The following is a 21509-nucleotide window of genomic DNA, read 5'->3' on the forward strand; positions in this document are numbered from 1 at the left end:
CAAGTACTTAATGGTTAGTTTGGAGCAGAATTAATTCAGGGCCAGATAAATAATGCATAAGGATTTATTTTAGCCCGATGCGTAGACGCATCATTCCGCGACTGTCAGTCGGAGGGGATGGTACGATGCTTCTCTCTGATGCAGCTGACCAGAGGGGAGGCTGCTGGCGAAGGGGGTGATGGCATCAGGAGGTGAGACAGTGTGCGAGGAGGGAGAGTGACGGTATGCTGAGCGTCTCAAACAAGAAGACAAGAGGACTGAGACCATGCTGAGTCCCAAGATAAGGCAGGTCAGGAGAGGTAAGTGCCATGTATATAAACAGTGGTTGTTTGCTCATTTACCTGGGGCACAGAGCAGAGATGCAGCGGTTATACTGGTCCTTGCACAGTTCAGTGATACTGGCTTCACCTCCACTTTATTGTTTTACCCGTTGCACCCTTTGCAAAGCTGGGGAGAATGGAGTAAGAGTTAAAGATGTGGTGGAGTGGCGCGGGAGAATGAGTCCTCTGGACGCAGAGAGACAGAGAGAGTGAGCAGAAGGCTAACATACAGTCAAATTAGATTTCAAAGCTGTAAAGAAATGAAACAGGAGACTAATTTTCCCCTTCTTGCAATATTAAATTCCCCGGCATCCCTGAATTTACAGATGTCAGTAAGCTGGGACAGTTGTATTAGTTTGCTCCAGTGCTAGATAGAACTGGCTAACAAAACTGATAATTAACTCCTGCTGCATCACCGAGCTTGGCTTTTATTTATTTTCCATACAAGTTTCACAACTGCATTAATCTCACCTTCCAACTTGAGAAGGAATTGCTTATATTGCAAGATTGCACCGACAGTGTGAATGAAACATCCACGGGCAGAGGCAGATTATTTTTCTCTCTCTTGTTGTATCAAACTGAAGGCTGACTGGACAGGAGACATATAATATAATAGAGCAGTCGCTCATCCTGATGGGCACTTCCATTAGAGCAATTGGCTTTGGGAGCAGCGATGGTCAGACAGAAATTCTGCTCTGCCTGCAGCCTCCCTGTGCCTGCTATCTGCAGAAGGATATACCAAAAGTCAAAGCCTTCATTTATTGATCGCTTCGGCAATAAAGTATCGATCGCCTGTCCGTCGTGGGGGGAGCAGTATTCTAGTGTCCTCAGAAAGGAGGTTATCTCACGGCGCTGAGGTCCCAGGTTCGATCCCGGCCCTGGGTCACTGTCCGTGTGGAGTTTGCACATTCTCCCCGTGTTTGCGTGGGTTTCGCCCCCACAATCAAATAATGCGCGGGGTAGGTGGATTGGCCACGCTAAATTGCCCCTTAATTGGAAAAAATGAATTGGGTACTCTAAATTTATTTTTTTTAAAGAAAGGAGTTTATAAATAATCTATGGTGAAATGGGGCACACTGCTGTTCATCTCCCCCTGGAGGAATTTGGTTTGTGAATGACTTTCAACAGCCCCGTGTGACAGTACTTTGCTCACAGACGGTCAAGTTAAGCAGTTAGATTAGATTTTGATTTATTGTCAGGTGTACAGAGGTACAGTGAAAAGTATTGTGCGTACAGTCCAGGCAGATCGCTCCATACATGATAAACATAGGACGTACGATAAATACATGAAGTAAATACGTAGACATTGGGTAAAGCATACGGAATATTGTGCTACAACTGTAAAGGTGCATAGAAAGATCAGTTTAGTTCAGAAGAAGGCCATTCAGGAGTCTGGTAACAGCGGGGAAGAAGCTGTTTTTGAATCTGTTGGTGTGATGTCTAAAGAGGTTACAGGTTAAGTGGATTGGCCTTTAGGATCCAAACATGTGGAGGTTAGGTGGGATTACGGGGATAGGGTGGGGGAGGGGGGCTAGGTAGGGTGCTCTTTCAGAGGATCGTGAAAACTCGATGGGCTGAATGGCTTCCTCCTGCACTGTAGGGATCCTATTTTCGAAGGACTCTACGGTTTGTTGAGATCATGTCAGAGATTTTTGCAACACGATCGCCCAGCCGAGCATTGACAGCATTGCCGTTTATCGTACAATCGAGAGATTCAAGTTTTTCCTTCATCCTCAACGCTGGGCACGTTCCCTCCTCAATCCTTGGCCTGCCACGTTGAGTTTGGGTTGTTTTCGTTGGAGCAGAGAAGACTGAGGGGTGACCTGATCAAGGTGTATAAGATTATGGACAGGGTGGGTATGGAGTGCTGCTCCCCTTAGTTGAAGGATCAGACACGAGGGGACACCAGTTCAAGGAGAGAGGCAGGAGGTTTAGAAGGCCATTCGGCCCATTGAGTCTACATTGTCCCTCTGTACCCAGGCCCACTCAGCCGCCCCATCCCCGTAGCCCCACCTAACCTGCACATCTTTGGACTGTTGGAGGAAACCAGAGCACCCGGAGGAAACCCACGTAGACAGGGGGAGAACGTGCAAACTCCACACAGTCACCCAAGGCCGGAATCGAACCCGTGTTCCTGGCGCTGTGAGGCAGCAGTGCTAACCACTGTGCCACCATGCCGCCTTTTTAGGGGGCATGTGAGGAAAAACCTTTTTACCCAGAGGGTGGGGACGGTCCGGAATGCATGCCTGGGATTCATTTACAGGATGTGCGTGTCGCTGACTGGGCCCAGCATTTATTGCCCCTCTCGAATTGCCCTTGAGAAGGCGGTGGTGAGCTACCTTCACGAACTGCGGCTGTCCATGTGGTGTAGGTACACCCACAGTGCTGTTAGGGAGGGTGTTCCAGGATTTTGACTCTCTGACAGTAAATGAATGGTGATATATTTCCAGTCAGGACGGTGTGTGGCCTGGAGGGGAACTTGCAGGTGGTTGTGTTCCCCTGTATCTGTTGCCGTGTCCTTTTAGGTTGCTGGTTTGGAAGGTGCTGTCAAGGGAGCCTTGGAGAGTTGCTACAGCAATGGTACACACTGCTACCTCGGTATGTCAGTGGTGGAGGGAGTGAATGTTTAAGGTGGTGGATGTTAAGCTCCGATGGTAACTCTATAATAAGAAGTGGAAAGCAGGTCTTGTGTTCAGTCATCACTTCTCCATCAACAAAACAGTGTAATCTATATCCCCTTTATACTTGGGAGCAGTCTTCTTATTAATAAAAACCCCCAATTCTGTGAGGGAACTTTAGCGTTTTCCTAGCAGTGGATGGGGTGCCAATCAAGCGGGCTGTTTTGTTTTGAATGGCGTCAAGCTTCTTGAGCTGCACTCATCCAGGCAAGTGGAGAGTATTCATCACACTCCTGACTTGTGCCTTGTTGTTGGCAGGTTTTGGGGAGGTAAGAGGTGAGTAATACACCACAGAATTCTCACCCTCTGGTCTGCTCTTGTTTCTATAGTATAAATGGCCAATTCAGTTCAGCGTGTAGTGAACAGCAACCCCATTGATGGTGGGGGTTTCAAGGTGGCAAAACCATTGACTGGCGAGGGGAGATGATTAGATTCTCTCTTTAGCACAGGGCTAAATCGCTGGCTTTGAAAGCAAACCAAGGCAGGCCAGCAGCACGGTTCAATTCCTGTAACAGCCTCCCCGAACAGGTGCCAAAATGTGGTGACTAGGGGCTTTTCACAGTAACTTCATTTGAAGCCTACTTGTGACAATAAGTCATTTTCATTCTTGTTGGAGATGCTCAGTGTCTGTTTCTTTTTGTGATGTGAATGTTACGTTATAAAGTGAGAGAGCCTATTAAAGTGGAATATCTTAACAAAGTGACCAATTCCTGGAGCATTTCTCCCTCATTTTCTGTGAGGAAGTGCCTGATCTGTAATCAGCGAGTGAACAAAGTGAAAGGAGGAACTTTGTTTTGAGGATGGATCTCAAGTTCTGACACTCGCTGTGCCATTTGACAATGATCATCCTGCCCCGGGGCAAGCCAGTGGTTGAGATTGTGGTTTGCGTGGTAGCATTTTCCCCTCTGAGTCCGTAGATCGTCATCTCAGTACTCACTCTGGAGACATGGACATATCTAGGCTGGAGAGGGAGTGTTTTTTCCCCCTGAGTTGAATGGCAGTTACGAGTTTTGTTATCTTCTTGACGTAGCATAAGCTGCTTCCTTGATGTATACTCTGACAAAGGAAGGTTCAGACTTGGAGATAGCTTTAACACATTTATTTAACTGTTAATGATTCTCCTACTTGGATTCGACTCTACTGTTAATCCTTCTATAGCTACTCAGACAGACAAATCAGTCTGCTACAATCCACGTGGTGGGTGTGATGTTCAATCAACCCTGTGTCTGTACTCACTGAGTATCTCCACTGGAAAGAGAAAGATCATGTGTGCTGTGTCCTTATATATGGGTTGGTGTAATGCCCCCCTGTGGTAGTGTCACATCTGTGTGTATCGTGAATGCCCATTGGTCGTGTCCTATCTTACTGACCTATTGGTTGAATGTCTGTGTGTCATGTCTCTGGTGTTTCCTCTAGTGTCTAGCTAGGTGTAGTGTATTTACATTAACCGCTTGTGTATTTACAGTGAAGAATATCACCACAGAGAGGACACAAGTTCAAGGTGAGGGGCAGGAGGTTTAGAGGGGATTTGAGGAAAAGCTTATTTACCCAGAGGGTGGTGACGAATGGAATGCACTGCCCGGGAGGGTAGTCTAGGCGGGTTGCCTCACATCCTTTAAAAAGTCCCTGGATGAGCACTTGGCACGTCATAACATTCCAGGCTATGGGCCGAGTGCTGGCAAATGGGATTAGGCAGGCAGGTCAGGAGATTTCCATGTGCTGTATTATTCTGTGATTCCGATATTCCAAAGCGAAATAATTAAATATTTCTCTGTCAAGGGAAGCTTCTTTCTTAGACCAGGACCCTGTACCATTCCACAGGACAGCTGGGGAGGTGGGCCCTGCCAAAATTTACCCCCAACCAACGCCATTGTCAAAACAAAATGTTTTGAGTGGTCATTATCGCATTGCTGTTTGTTGGGAGCCCGCTGCGTGCAAATTAGTTCACCTACATCGCAAGAGTGGCTGCGAAAATAATTCCCCCGCTGTCACGGGCTTGGTGACAATCTGAGGAAGTGAGCGGCGCTATGTAAATGGACGTCTCTCTCTCGCTGTCAACGGCAGAGGAAGTGACAACATTGTCAGGAGGGCAGCGCATCATGGGAGAAATGGTGCGTTGTTTTTAGAATAAAACACTCCCTATTTTCACAGTTTGAACAACGTGACGCCCCTTTCCGTGAGGAGCAGGAGGAGGCCACTCAGCCCCTTCAAGCCTGCTCCGCCACCCAGGAGGATCGCAGTGTGGCCTGACATGAATATATTTTAATCACGAGATTTTTTTTTCCCATGATATAAATTGGCAACTGAAGCAGAGTAAAATTATTTATTCCCCACTTTGCGGGGGGCGGGGGGGACACACCCTAAATTGGTCGTCGCGAAAAGCATTTGTTTTGTGAATGTGATCAGACTTATAAAAGGGTCGCAAGGGTGAAATCGAGGGAGTAAGAAATTTGTTTGGGTGAAATTCGAGGTATGCGGAATAGACAGACAGGGAGGCTGACTGCAGAGGCATTCACTTCAGTGATGAAGTGCTTCATTGGAAGTTTTGTACTGAACTAACATTGGGCCTATAAGTTAGCAAACCGAGGGGAGGCGCGGTGGCACAGTGGTTAGCACTGCTGCCTCTCAGCGCCAGGGACCCCGGGTTCGATTCCGGCCTCGTGTGGCTGTCAGTGTGGAGTTTGCATGTCCTCCCCGTGTCTGCGTGGGTTTCCTCCGGGTGCTCCGGTTTCCTCCCACAGTCCAAAGATGCGTGGATCAGATGGATTGGCCGCGATAGGTTGCCCCTGAAGTGTCCACAAAATGTGGGGTTGCGGGGAGAGGGTGAAGGATTGGGCCTAGGTGAGGTGCACTTTCAGAGGGTCAGTGCAGACTCGATGGGCCGATTGGCCTCCCGCACTGTAGTGATTCTGTGGTAGGGGATGAACACTCAATCTACTTATATGACATTCCTGTCAATTTCTACGTTTAATCTTTCATGGGATATGAGCGTTGCTGGCTCGGCCAACATTTGTTACCCATCCCTAATTGCCCTTTGAGAAGGTGGTGCTGAGCCGCCTTCTTGAGCAGCTGCAGTCCATGGGGTGTAGGTACACCCAATGTGCTGTTCGGGGGGAGTTCCAGAATTTTGACCCAGTGACAGCGAAGGAACAGCCAATATATTCCCAAGTTTGGGTGGTGTGTGGTTTGGAGGGGAATTTGCAGGTGGTAGTGTTCCCATGTGTCTACTGCCCTTGTCCTTCTCGGTGGTAGAGATCACGGCCGGGATTCTCCAACCCGGCCCCGGGTCGGAGAATCCCCGCGGCGGGGGGGGGGGGGGGCGCGAGAATCGTGCCCCGCTGCTCCGATGCCGGCTTCCCCATTCTCCAGCGGCAATTCTCGGGGGCCCGCGGGATTCCCACCGCGCCAGTCGGGGGCCGTTGACAGCGGTCCCCCAGCGATTCTCCGGGCCCCGATGGGCCGAGTGGCCAACAGGTTTGGCCGAGTCCCACCGGCGTGGGTTACTCAGGTCTCACACGGCGGGACCTGGAAGGTGTGTCTCCGTGGGCCGTCTTGGAGGGGGATGGGGGGATCCAACCCCGGGGGGAGGGGGGGGGGGGGAGGGGCCCATGGTGGCCTGGCCCGCGATCAGGGCCTACCGTGAGGCAGCAGTGCTAACCACTGCACTGATCATAGTCTAGATGGGGTTCTTATTGTTTGTCCATTTCCCTAAGACAGCTACTTTTACTATTTATTTCCAGCTCCACGTACATCTCAGTAACTCTCTATGAGATTGTACTCCTCCTATCCTCCAGATCAGTTAGTTAATCATGTGACAGTGCATCATAGTTACATCAACATGAGGTGCTTCTGATGTTAACCCTTTAATCCACATCTTCCTCACATCCAAATCTCTATCCCAACTATATGCATCCTCCTATAGGGAATATCGCCTGCATTAACATCAGACCTAGAGGCTCTTAAATTTTGGATTTCTCTCCAACTCTTCAACTCTCTCTCTTCTTTTAAGATGTTAAAACCTATCCCTACTCCCACCGCCTGTCGATGGGACTTCCCATTGCAACCACTCCACAGCGTTGGGAAGCCCACGTGTGGGGGGTGCACTCCCGGCAGGAAATGTGAATCGCAACGGGCGGAGAATGCCGTCCAATATGTCTTCCCTTGACTGATTGACCCCAAAATTGTCCCTTCAGGGTTTTACCAGTAGTTATTTTTGTTTTAACTTTGTCAGACTTTTAAACCCAGTCTCTGTCTCACACTTCCTGACACATGCATTTTTTTTGGTAAGTTCCCCTTTTCTGAAGAAGAAATCAGAGGCAAGACTTAAAGCAATCAATTCTCTGCTTGATACTCGGACATTGTTGCAACACAAAGAATAAACGAGGGCACTAAACACCTTCAACAGCATCGAATATGTCATGATATGCAGACATGCAGATAATGATATACAAACAGGCACAGACAGGCCCCTAATGAACACAGAGAACAGGACATGACCAATGAGCTGGCGGGACACTCGGGGGTGGTATCTCGCTATAAAAGGCACGAGGCACTCGCACTCCACTCTTTCCACTGATGAACACCTGCAGAGTGAGTCAGGGTGTATGTACAGTATCACACCCCCAGCACGTGGCTAAGAGCTAGTCTGGTTCAGTCAGACAGAGTAACCACACTTAGGTTAGCAGAGAGTCGAACTCATAGCGAACTGTGCTAACTGTGCTACAGGTTCAATAAATCAGATTGAACTAACTTCAAGGTCTGGAGTATCTTTTGGTTAAAACTGCATCCAGTTGCAGCCTGTGTTATCCCAGCATACATAATACAACAGAATATTCATTGAGAATAACACAGGTAGGCATGTGTTACCAGACTGTACATCACACAGTGAGGCTTCAGAGTCTGGAAGATTTATAAACAGTACTGGAGACAGTATTATAAGCTGAACACCATTTTAATTTTTTAATTAATCTTTACCATTCTTGCAAATCCACTGTGCTATTAAGTCCTATTCTGTCTGTTCTCAGAGCTCTTCCTGATCATTTGATTTGACGTCAACAGCACCTTACCAGCTGACATATCCCAAATATTCTACTTCATGTTGCTTGGGAGGGGGCGCCAATGAAATCATCTTTTGTTTTTAGATCTCATGACGGATACGAATTCTTCCCCTCTCAATGCAACCACATTCCCTCTTCCCCTGAAGATGCTGACACCATCTCATGGGTACAAGCAACTCATGGGGCGGGATTCTCCGCCGGCGGGGTTCTCCGTTTAGCCGGCGCCCGGGGGTTTCCCGACGGCGTGAGGCTGCCCCACAACGGGAAACCCGATTGACCGACCAGCGTAACGGAGTGTCCCGCCGACGGGGTTAGAAATGTGGCTTGGCGGGGCGGAGCATCCCACCCATTGTTCCCGCGTGATATCCCTATCCATACGGGCGGCACAGTGGTTAGCACTGCTTCGTCACAGCGCCATCCACCCCGGTTCGATTCCGGCCTCGGGTGACTGTCTGTGCGGAGTTTGCACTTTCTCCCCGTGTCTGTGTGGGTTTCCTCATCCGGTTTCCTCCCACAGTCCAAAGACGTGCAGGTTAGGTGGATTGGCTATGCTAAATTGCCCTTTAGTGTCCAAAAGGTTAGGTGGAGATACTGGGTTATGGGGTGGGGTACTCGTTCCGAGGGTCAGTGCTGACTCGATGGGCCAAATGGCCTCCTTCTGCACTGTAGGAATTCTATGTCCTATTCTATTCTATGTTCTACCTTGGGCTACTGCAGCCACGAACCAGGGGCGAAATTCTCCGTTATCGGCGGAAAGTCCGCCGATCGGCGCAAAAAACGGCGCAAATCCGACTTGCGTCACGTCGGAAAAATGGGTCGATAGTCTCCGGCCCGAAATGGGCTAGCAGCGACGTAACGGGATCCGCGCTTGCGCAGTGGTTCACGCCGTGCAGCGTCATACGCACTGCGCGGCGTGACGGCTCGTAAGGCCGCGCTGCTCCCCCCCCCCCCCCACCCGACCGGAACACCCGACCGCAACACCCGACTGGATGGCTGGCCGCCGCTCAGCCCCGAGGTTCGAGTCACGCGATGTGGAGGCGCTCCTGGACGCGGTGGAGCAGAGGAGGGACGCCCTGTATCCCGGGCACGGCCGCAGAGTTGCCCCACGCCACAGCCGGCGTCTGTGGAGGGAAGTGGCAGAGGCCGTCACCGCTGCGGCCCTGACACCACGGACAGGCACCCAGTGCCACAACAAGGTGAACGACCTCGTCAGAGCAGGCAGGGTGAGCCTCCCCATATCCCCCCTCCCCATATCCCGCCCTCCCCCATATCCCCCTCCCCCATATCCCCCCTCCCCCATATCCCCCCCCTCCCCATATCCCCCCCTCCCCCATATCCCCCCTCCCCCATATCCCCCCCTCCCCCAGATCCCTCCCTCCCCCATATCCCCCCCTCCCCCAGATCCCCCCCTCCCCCATATCCCCCCTTCCCCCAGATCCCTCCCTCCCCCATATCCCCCCTCCCCCATATCCCCCCTCCCCCATATCCCCCCTCCCCCATATCTCCCCCTCCCCCATATCCCCCCTCCCCCATATCCCCCCCTCCCCCATATCCCCCATCCCCCATATCCCCCCTCCCCCATATCCCCCCTCCCCCATATCCCCCCTCCCCCATATCCCCCCCTCCCCCATATCCCCAAGTGAATCCAGCCCTAACCTTAACCTCTGCAATGCACGCGCAACCGATGGCGTGCATTCATATACCTGCCTAACAGTGTTGCCTTTTACCCCTGCCACCCCCCCCCCCCCCCCCACAGGAGAAGCGCGCACACAACAATAGGGAGCATGTGAGGACTGGAGGAGGGCCCGCTGATGAGAGGCCACTGACCGAACACCAGGAAAGGGCCCTGGAACTGGCTGGCGGACCTGAGGACCGGGAGGTTGCTGATGCAGAGGTCGGGGGCGTAGTAGCAAGTGAGCCACCGACAGCCCGTCCCCATATCCCCCCTCCCCTATATCCCCCTCCCCCGTATCACCTGATCACTGCCTGATGTCTAACCATGCATGCTTCATTGTGTATCGCAGGACCAAACGTCCAGGCACCCATCCCCGCAGATGCAGACCGCCCGCAGGATGCCCCTCAGAGGCCACGGGAGACGGAGAGACCCGGACCCTCCGGCATGCGACGCCCGCAGGATGCCCCTCGGAGGCCACGGGAGACGGAGAGACCGGACCCTCCGGCATGCGACGCCCGCAGGATGCCCCTCGGAGACCACGGGAGACGGAGAGACCCGGACCCTCCGGCATGCGACGCCCGCAGGATGCCCCTCGGAGACCACGGGAGACGGAGAGACCCGCACCCTCCAGCATGCGACGCCCGCAGGATGCCCCTCGCACACCACGGGAGACGGAGAGACCTGGAGCAACAGGGAGACGACACCCCCGTCATGTGCGGGAGCGACCACCCAGCGATGAGGGGGGCAGCCACAGGCCCCCGTCACATCCGAGCCAGGACACCACTACCCAGGACACCACTACCCAGGACACCACTACCCAGGACACCACTACCCAGGACACCACTACCCTGGACACCACTACCCGGGACACCACTACCCGGGACAGCAGTACCCGGGACAGCACTACCCAGGAAGACGAAATACCGGACAGTGACTCAGAGTGGATGGGTGGAGACGAACCCCCACCCCAAAGTGCCATGGACTCAGAATGGGACGAAGAGCACGACACAACGCCACTGCTGTCACCAACACCCTCCACCATCGCAGAAACACTCACCTCGGTTGGGCACTTTAGTGATGAGGCATCTGGTACACTCACTGGTGCGCACAACACAGCCGTCCCGGTACAGCAGGTGGAGGTAGGAGCAGCAGAGGGGCCGGGCGGTCGGAGGGCAGCCCAGCCCAAGCGAACATCTGCCGCCCAGATGGATCCCGGGTTCCTGGAGTTACCACACCCACACATAGATCCGATGCAACCACCGACCCGGAGACGAGCGAAGAGCGTGACGGGCGGCTTGCGGCGGCTGCAGTCGCAGGTAGAGGAGTCCACCCGCTTCCAGGAGCTGGGAGTGGTGCCGGTCATGCGTGCCACCCAGGCCGACACCGCACGGGTGGCGTCCGCGGTGGAGGCAATGGGTGCGACGGTGTCAGACATGGGGAACGGTTTGCGAAGCCTGGGGCTTTCCGTGCAGGCGGCGTCTGTGGCCCAGGAAATGGCTGCCCTCTCACAGGAGGCCATGAGCCAGTGCCAGCACCAGATGGCAGAGGCGCTCAACGCCATAGCCCAGTCTCAGCAGGCCATGGCCCAGTCTCAGCAGGCCATGGCCCAGTCTCTGCAGGCCATGGCCCAGTCTCAGCAGGCCATGGCCCAGTCTCTGCAGGCCATCGCTGAGGGCATCGCGCCAGTGGCCATGTGCGAGCCGGCGTCGCACTGTCACAGACAGGGTTTGCCAACCCCCTGGGCTCCATGGCTGCAAACCTGCAGACCCCTGTCGATACCAGCACGGGCCTCCAGGACTGGCAGCGCCAGATGTCGGGGGCGTGTCGGATGGCCAGTCCGTTCGCATCCCCCACCCATGTAGAGGCCTGGGGGCCATCGGGCACCCCGAGGGAGGAGGAGGTGGTGTGGTCCGTCCCGGCTCCCTCTGTAGGGGAGGTCCCGGTACACCGCGACACCTCAGACTCCCCCCCCTTCCGTCCCAGGTGCATCGGGTGGGCAACGGGCAGGACAGGCTGGCAGCTCGCCATCCCAGTCGCCCGGGCCGCAGCCTGGCCCATCTAGGCCAGGACGCCCCAGGAAACGGCCGCCAAAGGGATCCAGTGTAAGAGGGCAGGAATCACAGGAGTCCACCTCCAGTTCTGCTGTACCGTCTGGGGAACCACGTAGACGTAGTCAAAGGGCCCGTAAGGCCAAACAATAAGACACTGAGTAAGTTGGCACGGTTGCAGGGCACAGATGAGTTTTAGGGGCTAGGGCACGTGCATGAACTCCTTTGGTTATTAAAGTCAATGTTAAACCTACAGAAGCTGCCTTTGTGCTCTGTCCAAAGTGTGCGGGGGTGGCATGTACGTTGAGCGCAAGTGTGTGTGTGAGGGGTGGTCATACTTCAGCCCCAGGTGAGTCTGCCCCCTTCCCCCGGGCCGCCATCAACATCCCCCGGGCAGAGGACGGGACCGTGCGCTGCAGTGTCACAGCCGCATGCAGGGATGGTCCGGGTGGATGGTGGTACTGTGGCCATGGGTCAGAGATAGTCCAACGATGTAGAGCCAGGAGCTCATCGGAGGCGGGTTGTCATCATTCTCCATGGCCTGCGATAGACACGCGTCCACCCGCAACTGGGTGAGCCCGGCCCGTTGTGCCGCCGGTGGATCGGCAATTGGGAGTGGGGGGGTGGTGTGCATGCGGGTGGGGTGTGTGGGGTTGGGGTTGGGGAGGGGGGTGAGGGTGCTGGGTGGGTGGATGGGTGGGGGGTGTGGGTGGTCGGCTGTTGCCATGGTGTGCGGTCTGTGGCCATACTACCCGATTCCCACGCCCATCTAGTCAGTGAAGCGGGCGTCTATCAGTCTGTCCCGTGCCCGCTGGGCCAGCCAGTAACGGTGGACAGCCACCCGCCTGTGTCTACCCCGTCTGCCCTGACCATTACCCCCATCCCCCTCATCTGGGGAGGACTGCGCCTCTTCCTGCTGCTCCTCCACTCCGCCCTCCTCTGCCTGCGGCACATCGCCCCTCTGCTGGGCTATGTTGTGCAGGACGCAGCACACCACAATGATGCGGCCGACCCTATCTGACCGATACTGGAGGGCGCCCCCAGAGAGGTCCAGGCACCTGAAACGCATCTTCAGCACGCCAAAGCACCTCTCTATCACTCCCCTTGTCGCTACATGGGCATCATTGTAGCGGTTCTCCGCCTCATTGCGTGGCCTCCGTATAGGCGTCATCAGCCACGATCGCAATGGGTAGCCCCTGTCGCCCAGCAACCAGCCCCTCAGCCGGGGATGGCGTCCCTCGTACATGCCGGGGATGGATGACCGCGACAACACGAATGAGTCGTGTACACTGCCTGGGTGATGGGCGCAGACGTGCAGGATCATCATGCGGTGGTCGCAGACCACCTGTACGTTCATCGAATAGGTCCCCTTCCTATTAGTGAACACGGCCCTGTTATCTGCAGGTGGCCGCACGGCGACGTGCATCCCATCGATCGCGCCCTGGACCATGGGGAACCCGGCCACGGCAGAGAAGCCCATGGCCCGGGCATCTTGGCTGGCCTGGTCCACGGGGAAGCAGATGTAGCGGTGCGCCATGGCATATAGGGCATCTGTCACTGCCCGGATGCACCGGTGCACCGATGTCTGCGATATGCCAGACAGGTCCCCACTCGGTGCCTGGAATGACCCCGTTGCATAAAAGTTCAGGGCCACCGTAACCTTGACGGACACGGGGAGAGGGTGTCCCCCGCCAGTGCCACGCGGTGACAGGTGTGCCAGCAGGTGGCAGATGTGTGCCACGGTTTCCCGGCTCATCCGGAGTCTCCTCCTGCATTCCCGGTCCGTGAGGTCCTGGTATGACTGCCTGGGCCGGTACACACGGGGCGCCCTTGGGTGCCTCCGTTGCCGTGGGGCCGCGACGTCCTCCTCCCCCTCCTCGTCCTGTCGGTCGGGTGTCCCTCCAGCCTGGGCGGCTGCCGCCTGCACCTCTGCAGCAGCCTGCGCCGCCTCTCTGGCACGCTCCTCCTCCTCCTCCTCCTCCTCCTCATCCAGGGCAACATAGACATGAGCGGCTGCCGCCACGGCGGCCAACATCGCTGGATGATCTGAAAACATGACGGCCTGGTGGGGGGAGGGGAACGACGATATGTCATCATTGCCCATATCCCCTCCTCCCCCCAGCCAGGTGGCATGGACCGCATGGGTCCAACTGTTGGAGGCTGGCACCTGGCCAGGTGGACCAACTCACTTGCCCTCCCATCCCCCTCCCCAGCAGGGACCCCCCCCCCCCCGCCCCCCCCCGGCACGGACCCACCCCCCAACCTCCACCACGGCACGGACCCCCCCCCAAACCTCCACCCCGGCACGGACACCCCCATCTCCCTCCCCGGCACGGACCCCCCCCCAACCTCCACCCCGGCACGGACACCCCTAACCTCCACCCCGGCACGGACCCCCCCCCAACCTCCACCCCTGCACGGACCCCCCCATCCCCCTCCCTGGCACGGACCCCCCCCCAACCTCCACCCCGGCACGGACCCCCCCCCCAACCTCCACCCCGGCACGGACCCCCCCCCCCAACCTCCACCCCGGAACGGACCCCCCCCAACCTCCACCCCGGCACGGACCCCCCCATCCCCCTCCCCGGCACGGACCCCCCCCCAACCTCCACCCCGGCACGGATACCCCCATCCCCCTCTCCGGCACGGACCCCCCCCCCCCAACCTCCACCCCGGCACGGACCCCCCCCCAACCTCCACCCCGGCACGGACCCCCCCCATCCCCCTCCCCGGCACGGACCCCCCCCCCAACCTCCACCCCGGCACGGACCCCCCATCCCCCTCCCCGCATGGATCCCCCCCCATCCCCCTCCCCGGCACGGACCCCCCCCATCCCCCTCCCCGGCACGGACCCCCCCCATCCCCCTCCCCGGCACGGACCCCCCCATCCCCCTCCCCGGCACGGATACCCCCATCCCCCTCTCCGGCACGGACCCCCCCCCCAACCTCCACCCCGGCACGGACCCCCCCCCCAACCTCCACCCCGGCACGGACCCCCCCATCCCCCTCCCCGGCACGGACCCCCCCCCAACCTCCACCCCGGCACGGACCCCCCACCCCCCCCCCCGGCATGGATCCCCCCCCCATCCCCCTCCCCGGCACGGACCCCCCCCATCCCCCTCCCCGGCACGGACCCCCCCCCCATCCCTCTCCCCGGCACGGACCCCCCCATCCCCCTCCCCGGCACGGACCCCCCCATCCCCCTCCCCGGCACGGACCCCCCCCCCAACCTCCACCCCGGCACGGACCCCCCCATCCCCCTCCCCGGCACGGACCCCCCCCCAACCTCCACCCCGGCACAGACCCCCCACCCCCCCCCCCGGCATGGATCCCCCCCCCATCCCCCTCCCCGGCACGGACCCCCCCCATCCCCCTCCCCGGCACGGACCCCCCCCCATCCCTCTCCCCGGCACGGACCCCCCCATCCCCCTCCCCGGCACGGACCCCCCCATCCCCCTCCCCGGCACGGACCCCCTCCCGGCACTCCCCCGGAGCCCAGCCTACTCTAACCACCCCCCCCCCCCCCCGCCGCACACACACACACACAAGCCGAGACACACCTCTCCTCACGCATTCAGACTGCGGCCACGCCATCGCCTGCCCAGAGCCAACCCCCCAGGCCGTCACTCACCTCCACGCTGGTCGGCGTGAACCTGGAGCACAGGTTCACGCCGATGAAAAGGAGGTTTAATTTACGTCGACGTGAACGGTCATCACGTCGACGGGACTCCGGCCCATCCGGAATGGAGAATATTGGCAGGCCGAAAATCGTCTGCCTTGCGCAGACCCGTGACATTCTCCGCGGCAGCGGCGACATTAACGCCCCGCCGACTTTTCTCCATTCGGAGACTTCGGCAACCGGCGGGGGCGGGATTCACGGCGGCGAACGGCCATTCTCCGACCCTCTGGGGGGTTGGAGAATGACGCCCCAGGAATTGAACAAGGGGCCTTCTCAGTCCATGTTGTCAGATGCTGTGGCCGGAATTCTCCCAGGCAGGCGAAGGTGGTGCATGCGGGTATGCTGATGTCCCTGAAATGTCTCCCCTTCCAACATTCGGGTGGGTGGGTTCCTGAGTCCATTGGGGAAACCGTCGGATGCTATTGTCCTGCCGAACTAATCAGCAAGTTTTTTACACAGAGGGTAGTGGGTGCCTGGAACTCGCTGCCGGAGGAGGTGGTGGAAGCAGGGGCGATAGTGACGTTTAAGGGGCATCTTGACAGATACATGAATAGGATGGGAATAGAGGGATACGGACCCAGGAAGTGGAGAAGATTGTAGTTTAGTCGGGCAGCATGGTCGGCACGGGCTTGGAGGGCCGAAGGGCCTGTGCCTGTGCTGTACTTTTCTTTGTTCTTTGTTCTAACTCAAATTGCTCGGCACACCCGCCAGTGGGGAGACGCGTGGTAGTGGGAAAGTAAATTCTTGGCCCACCTGTCTAGAACCTCCAGCTTAGTCAGCCCCACCCACCAGCTGTACCTAGGGTCAAGGGCAGAAGCCATATCATCACCAATTGTTCCAACAGGACCAGCAGCAGCTGTATCCTCCTGAACTGCATACCCACAGGGCACAGTGGGTAGGCAGCAGCTGGAAGGGACAAGACCCCTCAACACGGGGTCTTAGAGGCAGAACGATCAGCTCTCTCTACCTGTCTGAACACCAGTGCTTCAGGAGGCTCAGTCTTTCATGACAGGTCGCTGACCACACCCGCAGTCTCCTGGGAAAAGCCATTCTTCCCAGTGGACCAGGCGGGCATACATTGCCAATGATTGAGAAGATGCAACCATCCCGACCCCCTGCACCTGGGTCTCTGACTCTTGCCTAATTGTACACTCTCCTGTCCTGCAAGGAGCAGAAGCAGGGAGGTGTGAGTGGCTGTTGTGTGGAGAGGGGGAAAGAGACTGATTGTGCATGCTGCCTGAGAGGCATGGTGCAAGAGGGAAATAGCGTGTGAATGCCACAAAGTCTACAGAACTCTCTGGGCACAATCTGCTGGCTATGCTGCACCTGAGAATCAGCGCGTCGCGGCGCAAAGTGGCAAAATGACGGGAGGCCCCACTCCTGTGATCTACCCGGCTCGCTACGCCACATGAGATCTAACGTGATCTCACGAGACGTCGCGATGTAAAGCCCGCCCATCATGGGCGGGATCACTTTTGGGAAAATCTGCATATTAGAGCGAGACAGCTAGGCTCACCCCAATATGCAGTGGATGAGTTAAGCAAGGCGTTGGGATCTATCCCCTTCGCCTCAGAGACCTCGGGTGAGCGGCGTCCAGTTCTGGGGTGGGATTCTCCGACCCCCCCGCCGGGTCGGAGAATCGCCGGGGGCTGGCGTGAATCCCGCCCCCGCCGGCCGCCGAATTCTCCGGCACCGGATATTCGGCGGGGGCGGGGCCCACCGATCGCGGGCCTGTGCCGTGGGGGCACTCTTTTCCATCCGTCTCAGCCATAGCCGACGCGGAAGAACCCCCCCCCGCGCATGACGTCAGCAGCCGCTGATGCTCCCGCGCATGCGGGAACTTCTGCCGGCAGACAAAGTTGTTTCAGCCCCGGCTGGCGCAGCGCCAAAGGCCTTCCACGCCAGCCGGTGGAGCGGAAACCACTCCGGCGCGGGCCTAGCCCCTCACGGTGAGGGCTTGGCCCCTAAAGGTGCAAAGAAATCGGAACCTTTGGGACGGCCCGACGCCGGAGTGGTTCCCGCCACTCCATCCCACCGGGATCACCCGCCCCGCCGGTTAGGGGAGAATCCCGGCCCTGGTCTCCATAAACGGGGACCAGACAGAACGGCACTCGAGGGGCTCTCCCAGGGGATCAGAGGCCCCCAGGTGCTTGCCCTCTGAGTAGTGTGGTACTCTGGCACTGCCAAGGTGCACATGTGGCACTGCCAGCTGGCAGGGGCACCGACAGGGTGTCAGGTCGGCATTTTTCGTGTAGTGATGATCGGGCCAGAGGAGTGCAATGCACAAGTGTGGTCGAAGGGGGCCCGGGGACCCCCTTAGAGCGATTTGGGGTTTGGGGGTCGCAAAGGGAGCTCGAGAGACTGAGGCGCCATTTTTAAATGGCATCCCGATCTCTCGCTGCTCTGAGGATTTCCAGGAGCAGATCTCCTCAGTGTGGAAAACGGGGCTGAGTGCAGCCTTGGGCACACGTCCCCCACTGAGACCCCGTATCTAACTGGATGGGCGTTAGATAGCGGGGTATTTCTCAGCCCTTAATGGCATGTTTCAGATGTCCAACTATTTTTTTATTTTTTATTCAAATGAGTGTCAACAATTTTGGCCCATCGCCAATTGCCCCTGACAAGGTGGTGGTTATCCCCCATCTTGAACTACGGAGTCGCTGAGGTGTAGGAACACCCACAGTGCTGTTTGGGTGGGCATTCGTAGATTTTGACCCAGCCACAATGAAGGAACGGCGATTAATTTCCAAACCAGGATTATATGTGACTGCAAGGCCTCTTTCAGGTAGTGATGTTCCCAAGCCCTTGCTGCCCTGGTCCTTTGAGGTGGCAGAATCGCGGATTTGGAAGGTGCTGTCAAAGGAGGCTTGTTGAGTCATTGCAGTACATATTGTAGACGGTGCACACGGCTGCCACTGTGCTTTGTGTGTGAAGGGAGTGAATGTTTAAGGTAGTGGATGGGCTGCTTTGTCCTGGAATGTGTCGTACTTCCTGAATGTTGCTGGAGCTGCATTCACCCAGGCAAGTAGACTTCATAATGGAGAGAACGCCATTGATGAAGCAGCTGAAAATGGTTGGGTCATGGACACTACCCTGAGTAACCCCTACAATGGTGTCCAGGGGCTTGAGAAACTGGCCTCCATCAACCACACTCATCTTCCTCTGTGTTAGGTACGACACCAATCAATGGAAAGGTTTACTCCCTGATTGCCATTGTCTTCAGTTTACCTCGGGCTCCTTGATGCCAATCTCGGTCAAATGCTGCCTCGATATCAAGAGTGGTCACCCTCGCCTCACCCTCAGGAAGTCAACCGTTTTGTCCACGTTTGGATCAAAGTGGTGAAGAAGTCTGGAGTTGAGTGGCCCTGATGGAACCCAAACTGAATATTAGTGAGCATATGTAAGTGCTGCTTGATAGCACTGCCAACATCACATTTCATCACTTTGCCGATGATTGGGATTAGTAATTATGGAGCACTAATTGGATCAGAGTTTTCCTGATTTTTATGAACTGGATATATCTTGACAGGTAGATGCTGGTGTTGTAGCTGTACGCGAACAGCTTAGCTAGGGACGCAGTTGGCTCTGGAGAACAAGTTTTCAGCGCTACAGCCAAGGTATTGTTCGAGCCTTAATTACTGTATCCAGTGCATTCAGCCCCTTCTTGATGGTGCACAGAATGTATCAAATCGGTTGAAGACTGGCACCTGTGATAGTGGGGAATTCAGGAGGAGGTCAAAATGGATCATCAACTTGGCATTTCTGGCTGAAGATGGTTGCAAATGTTTCAGCCTTGTCTTTTGCACAGATGTGTTGGGCTCCTCCATCATTGAGGATGGGGATATTTGTGGGGCCTCCACCTCCAGTTGGCTGCTTAATTGTCCGCCACCCTTCGCGGCTGAATGCAGCAGGACTGCGGAGCTTGTCTGTCACTTAGCTCGATGTGAACAGATCAAATAGCCGGTGTAATCACCTTCTCAGGCATTCACAACTTGACTCATTCTTTGGGATAACGAACAAAGGGAATTGCAAAGCTCATGGACTAAATGGTTGGGCTCTTTGACCCATTAAACCAAATTTGAAACAAAATTGAATAACATTTTTCTAATAACTATATTTTGAATGAGCAACCATTGCCACATTTCAAAGTAAAATACTACAGGCGGGATTCTCCGTTTCCCGATGCCGATATCGTAATCGGCGATGGGGCAGAGAATCCTTTCCGACACCCAAATTGGGGTGGCAGCGGTTTGATGCTGGTTTCTGAGTCCCTGCCCCCTCTAAAATGGCATCATCACGTCGCGCGCTGCATGCCGTTGGCGCATCATCGGAAGGCCCTCCCCGATGCTCCACCCCCGATGAGCCGTGTACCCGACCACGCGGTTGACGTGTGATCGGGGCGGTCGGGAGCCCGGCGTGGCGGCCGCGGACTGTGTCCAGCGGGGGAGGGGCTTCCGCGAGGGCTGGAGGGACTGGTGGGAGTGGCCAGGGGGTGGCCTGTGAGGCCGTATTTAGCAGGTTGGGTCCGCACACGGCCGGCACCATGTTGACCGTTGCAGGTCATTGCCATGCCGGCCACAGACCCGGCCATTCTCCGGCCGATTTTGCAGCGGGAGCCGGGCGTTTTACCCCACGCCGCTGCTAGCCCCTCATCAGCCGCGGAATCGGTGAGGGTTCGGTGCCAATTTTGCCGTCGTAAAACACCCGGGAATTCTCTGTTTCAGCCGGCACTTAGCCGCTGAAACAGAGAATCCAGCCCCACATATTTATAAACCCTGGTGCGCTGCTCTTATTTAGTGATGAGACAAACTTTTGAGCTGTTTATGTTTGGTCAGTGATCATATTTTTCAGCTATATTTGTTTTTTACAATTAGACCGACTGAAGACTGTCACAGCCAAGCAGACTTCCTGAGTCGGCTTTTCATTCTGCTGAGTGCAGGGGAAGGGTTGTCCATCCCTGGGTAGGTCCTATCTCACCGGCGGGACAGACCTAGCAGAGGTGGTTGCATAGTGGTTTACAGTCAGGAGGGAGTTTCCCTGGGAGTCCTCAACATCAACTCTGGACCCCATGAAGTCTCATGGCTTTGGGTTAAACAGGGGCAAGGACGCCTCCTGCTGATTACCACCTTCAGCCAATGAATCAGCACTCCATGTTGAACGCCGCTTGCAGGTAGTAATGAGGGTGGCAAGGGCAGGGTGCAGAATATGCTCTGGGTGGGGGACATCAATGTCCATCGCCAAGAGTAGCTCGGTAACACCACTACTGGCCGAGCTGGCTGGGTCCTAAAAGCCATAACTTCTAGACTGGGTCTGTGACAGATGGTGAAGGAACCAACAAGAGGGGAAAACATACTTGGCCTCATCCTCACCAACTTGCCTGCCGCAGATGCATCTATCCATGGCAGTGTCTATAGGAGTGACCACCGCACTGGATCCTGCAACGGCTGTGGTCCCTGACAATATTCCGGCACTAGCACTGAAGACTGGTGCTCCAGAACTTGCCGCGCCCCTAATCAAGTTGTTCCAGTACAGCTACAACACTGGCATCTACCCGGCAGTGTGGAAAATTGCCCAGGTATCTCCTGTACACAAAAAGCAGAACAAATCCAACACAGCTAATTACCACCGTCAGTCTACTCTCAATCACCAGTAAAGTGGTGGAATGGGTCAACAGTGCGAAATGGCAGCACTTATTTAGCAGTGCGGTAGCATAGTGGTTAGCACAGTTGCTTCACAGCTCCAGGGTCCCAAGTTCGATTCTCGGCTTGGGTCACTGTCTATGCGGAGTCTGCACATTTTCCCCGTGTCTGCGTGGGTTTCCTCCGGGTGCTCCGGTTTCCTCCCACAGTCCAAAGATGTGCAGGTTAGGTAGATGGCCTATGCTAAATTGCCCTTAGTGTCCAAAAAAAAGGTTAAGTGGGGTTACTGGGTTACAGCGGTAGTTTGGAAGTGTGGGCTTAAGTGGGGTGCTCAATACAAGGGCCAGTGATGACTCGATGGGCCGAATGGCCTCCTTCTGCACTGTAAATTCTATGATTCTATGAATAATTAG

The 21509-nt window shown here is 56.2% G+C and overlaps 1 protein-coding gene across 1 annotated transcript in view; it reads left to right on the plus strand.

Moving 5' to 3' along the window:
* Positions 1-226: 226 nt before the first annotated feature.
* Positions 227-21509, plus strand: part of arhgap22a (Rho GTPase activating protein 22a) — a 385586-nt gene continuing 364303 nt past the window's right edge. Inside the window, exon 1 of the mRNA XM_072491734.1 lies at positions 227-299. Coding sequence (XP_072347835.1) covers positions 266-299 — 34 coding nt within the window. The 5' untranslated portion in view covers positions 227-265. The remainder of the gene's footprint in view (positions 300-21509) is intronic.

The sequence above is a fragment of the Scyliorhinus torazame genome, chromosome 28 (genome assembly GCF_047496885.1).
Source record: "Scyliorhinus torazame isolate Kashiwa2021f chromosome 28, sScyTor2.1, whole genome shotgun sequence".
Taxonomy (NCBI): domain Eukaryota; kingdom Metazoa; phylum Chordata; class Chondrichthyes; order Carcharhiniformes; family Scyliorhinidae; genus Scyliorhinus; species Scyliorhinus torazame.